Source organism: Microtus ochrogaster, chromosome 10 (genome assembly GCF_000317375.1).
Source record: "Microtus ochrogaster isolate Prairie Vole_2 chromosome 10, MicOch1.0, whole genome shotgun sequence".
Lineage (NCBI taxonomy): Eukaryota > Metazoa > Chordata > Mammalia > Rodentia > Cricetidae > Microtus > Microtus ochrogaster.
Window position 1 is genome coordinate 58,426,129 of NC_022016.1, and position 3,203 is coordinate 58,429,331.

Below are 3,203 nucleotides of genomic sequence, written 5' to 3' on the forward strand. Positions count from 1 at the left end.
GAATTTAGCAATCAGAAGAGAACTTGGAGTTAGCCTAGAACTGGGCTGAGAGACCCTGAATGAAGACCTGGAACTGGGGCCCAACCTGCTGAGCCAGGCCGCCCACTCCTAGCACCTGGGTCCTGACCTATGACTTGAGACTCCGCCTCATTCAATGTACAGCCCATCAGCCCGGCCCGCCCTCTGCGCTCCCTACACTCAACCGCCAGCCTGACCGCAAGGCTGTGCAGGGGTCCACAGAAATCATGGGTATGTGTGAGGGTCTCGGGTAGTTCTGAATGTCCAGGGACGTTCCCCAGCCTTTCTTAGCCCGCCCTCCGCCCGCAGAGGTCCTGGTCCTGGCCAGATACCGTGCGCAGACGGAGGACGAGCTGAGCCTGGCGCCAGGGGATGTGGTCCGGCAGGTTCGCGCAGGGACCGCCCGGGGCTGGCTGCTTGGGACGCTGCAGGGCCGCCATGGTCTCTTTCCCAAGAGACTGGTGCAGGTAAGGCCTGGTGCGGGTGAGGCAGTGCGGGGAGCGGGCCCGGTCCTGCTCCGGGCCTTGCGCTGAGTGCCGCCTTCGTGCGATCTTCCCAGGAGATTCCCGAGGCCCTGCGGGGCGTCACTGAGCCCAGACCGCGCTGTGCGCGCCTCCACCGCGGTGAGTCTGGCGCTGGACTGGCGCGTGGGGGCTCGCTGCCCGCGTGGAGCGTAACGACTGCGGGAGGGGCCGCGAGGCTACTGTGCAGCCCCCTGATTGGCTCCAAGTACAATGCTCCGCTAGAGGGCGGGGCTTAAAGCTACCAGAGGCCGTGCTCGGGGGTCCTCCCCTTCCCCAGTGCTGTGGACAGGGCTTCTTGCTCGAGCTCCCCCCCCTGCTTGTCTGGCCTAGGTCACCCCGTCAACTCTCAGGGTCCCCAAAGATGGTGCAAAGTGAACTTCAACTACAGCCCAGAGCAGGCAGACGAACTGAAGCTTCAAACTGGGGAGATTGTGGAAGTAATAAAGGAGGTGAGGGGGTATGATGAGAGATGCTGGAGCTCTTCACACACAGAAGAGAGTGAAGGGAGGGTGGGGGCGATGGGAAGGGAGGCCGCTGAGGAGGAGGCTGTCCTTGGGCAGAACCAAGGGTCGACACTCCAGTGACTCTTGGACAGACCCAGATGCTCCCACCTCCTTCCCCTTCCCCAGATTGAGGACGGCTGGTGGCTGGGGAAGAAGAACGGGCAGTTGGGAGCCTTCCCATCCAACTTTGTGGAATTGCTGGACGGTGGGCCCCCAAGTGAGACCGTGACCCTGTGATTCCCTGGGACCAGACTCTGCAGTCTTCAGTGATCTTCCCAATGACCTTCCTGACCCTGTTGACCCATTAGCCCTCTCCCAGAGCCTAGCTAAATTAGAACCTCCCTAACCTCATTGTCCCTCTCCAGGCCTGGGAAGCGCAGACATGCCTTCAGTCGTCCCTAATACACCGAAGCCTCCTAAGGTAAATTGGGTCAGGGTAGGCACAGCCAATGAGTTTTTGTTTTGTTTTGTTTTTCCGAGACAGGGTTCTCATTGTAGCCCTGGCTATCCTGGACCTCACTCTGCTTTGTAGACCAGGCTGATCTTGAACTCACACAGATCCGCCTGCCTCTACCCAGTGAGTTCTTTTTTTTTTTTTTTTTTTTTTGGTTTTTCGAGACAGGGTTTCTCTGTGGTTTTGGAGCCTGTCCGGGAATTAGCTCTTGTAGACCAGGCTGGTCTCGAACTCACAGAGATCCGCCTGTCTCTGCCTCCCGAGTGCTGGGATTAAAGGCGTGCGCCACCACCGCCCAGCCAGTGAGTTCTTAAAATGGCTTCAGGCTCATCTTCCTCTTCCTTTGTTCTGCCCCTTCTAGCTGAGCAACTTGACCTACGACAGCCCTCCAGACTACCTGCGGACAGGTGTGCACCTAGCCAAAGACTCCCTCCCACGGTGCCAGGACACACCCTGCCTTGTGGGAGGGGAACCAGGTAGGTTGTGATGGGAGCCACTGGGGGAGGCTACACAATAGAATGCCTTCTCTCAGTCTCCTGCCCAGAGACCTGCAGGGTCCTGTTTGACTACCAGCCTGAGGCCCCGGATGAGTTGGCGCTGCACAAGGGGGACCTGGTGAAAGTTCTGAGAAAGGTGTGAGAGGAATAGGAGGCACAGAAGGGTAAGGAGTGGGACCCAGGCAAGAGGGACCTGAGGGAGGCTCACCTCCCTGCTGTCTTTTTTCTCAACCAGACTACGGAGGATAAGGGCTGGTGGGAAGGCGAGTGTCAAGGCAGAAGAGGACTGTTTCCAGACAACTTCGTGCTCCCTCCACCCCCTGTGAGTGTTGAACCAGACACTGGGAGGGCAGAGGTATGGTGGTACACACGATGGTCCCAGCATTGGGGAGGCAGAGACAAGCGGATCCCTGAGTATGAGGCCAGCCTGGTCTACAAAGCAGGACAGCCAGGGCTACCCAGAGAGACCTTGTCTCAAAAAAAAACAGGAAAAAAAAAAAAGTCAGAAATCATGGCATTTGCTGGATCACTAGATAAAGGGACGCAGAACTCTCTGAAAACATGTCGGGATAAGCTGAGGAGACATCGCTCAGGGTTCAAGTGTTTTCGTTCAGATCCCCAGAACCCATAGAAATGACAAATGAGCATGGCAGCACCCATGTGTTTCTCGCCTCAGGAACGTAGAGAGACAGAAGAAACCATATTGGTGAGCTCTGCTTTTGATTGGGAGACTACCTTAAAGAATTAGGCAGAAAGCCAGGTGTGATGGCACATGCCCTTAATCCAGCATTCGGGAGGCAAAGGCAGGTGGATCTCTGTGAGTTCGAGGCCAGCTTGGTCTAAAGAATGAGTTCCAGGACAGCCAGTTATACAAAAGGGGGAAATCAAGAAAGATTCCCAGCTGGGCAGTAGTGGCACATGCCCTTAATCCCAGCACTTGGGAGGCAGAGGCAGGTGGATCTCTGCGAGTTCGAGGCCAGCCTAGTCTATAGAGTGAGTTCCATGACAGGCTCCAAAGTTACAGAGAAACCCTGTCTTGAAAAACCAAAGGAAGCCGGGCGATGGTGGCGCATGCCTTTAATCCCAGCACTCGGGAGGCAGAGGCACGCAGATCTCTGTGAGATCGAGACCAGCCTGGTCTACAGAGCTAGTGCCAGGACAGGCTCCAAAGCCACAGAGAAACCCTGTCTCGAAAAACCAAAAAAAA

The 3,203-nt window shown here is 56.6% G+C and overlaps 1 protein-coding gene across 2 annotated transcripts in view; it reads left to right on the forward strand.

Moving 5' to 3' along the window:
* Window positions 1-216: 216 nt before the first annotated feature.
* Sh3d21 (SH3 domain containing 21) overlaps window positions 217-3,203 on the forward strand; it is a 13,873-nt gene continuing 10,886 nt past the window's right edge. Inside the window, exons 1-9 of one of the 2 annotated variants that reach the window (XM_026781754.1) lie at window positions 217-249; window positions 328-485; window positions 578-641; window positions 873-991; window positions 1,172-1,262; window positions 1,411-1,466; window positions 1,861-1,906; window positions 2,032-2,132; window positions 2,232-2,318. In XM_026781754.1, coding sequence (XP_026637555.1) covers window positions 246-249; window positions 328-485; window positions 578-641; window positions 873-991; window positions 1,172-1,262; window positions 1,411-1,466; window positions 1,861-1,906; window positions 2,032-2,132; window positions 2,232-2,318 — 726 coding nt within the window. In that variant the 5' untranslated portion in view covers window positions 217-245. Of the gene's footprint in view, window positions 250-327; window positions 486-577; window positions 642-872; window positions 992-1,171; window positions 1,263-1,410; window positions 1,467-1,860; window positions 1,907-2,031; window positions 2,133-2,231; window positions 2,319-3,203 lie in introns of those variants that run through there. The other variant, XM_026781755.1, reaches the window with a different exon arrangement.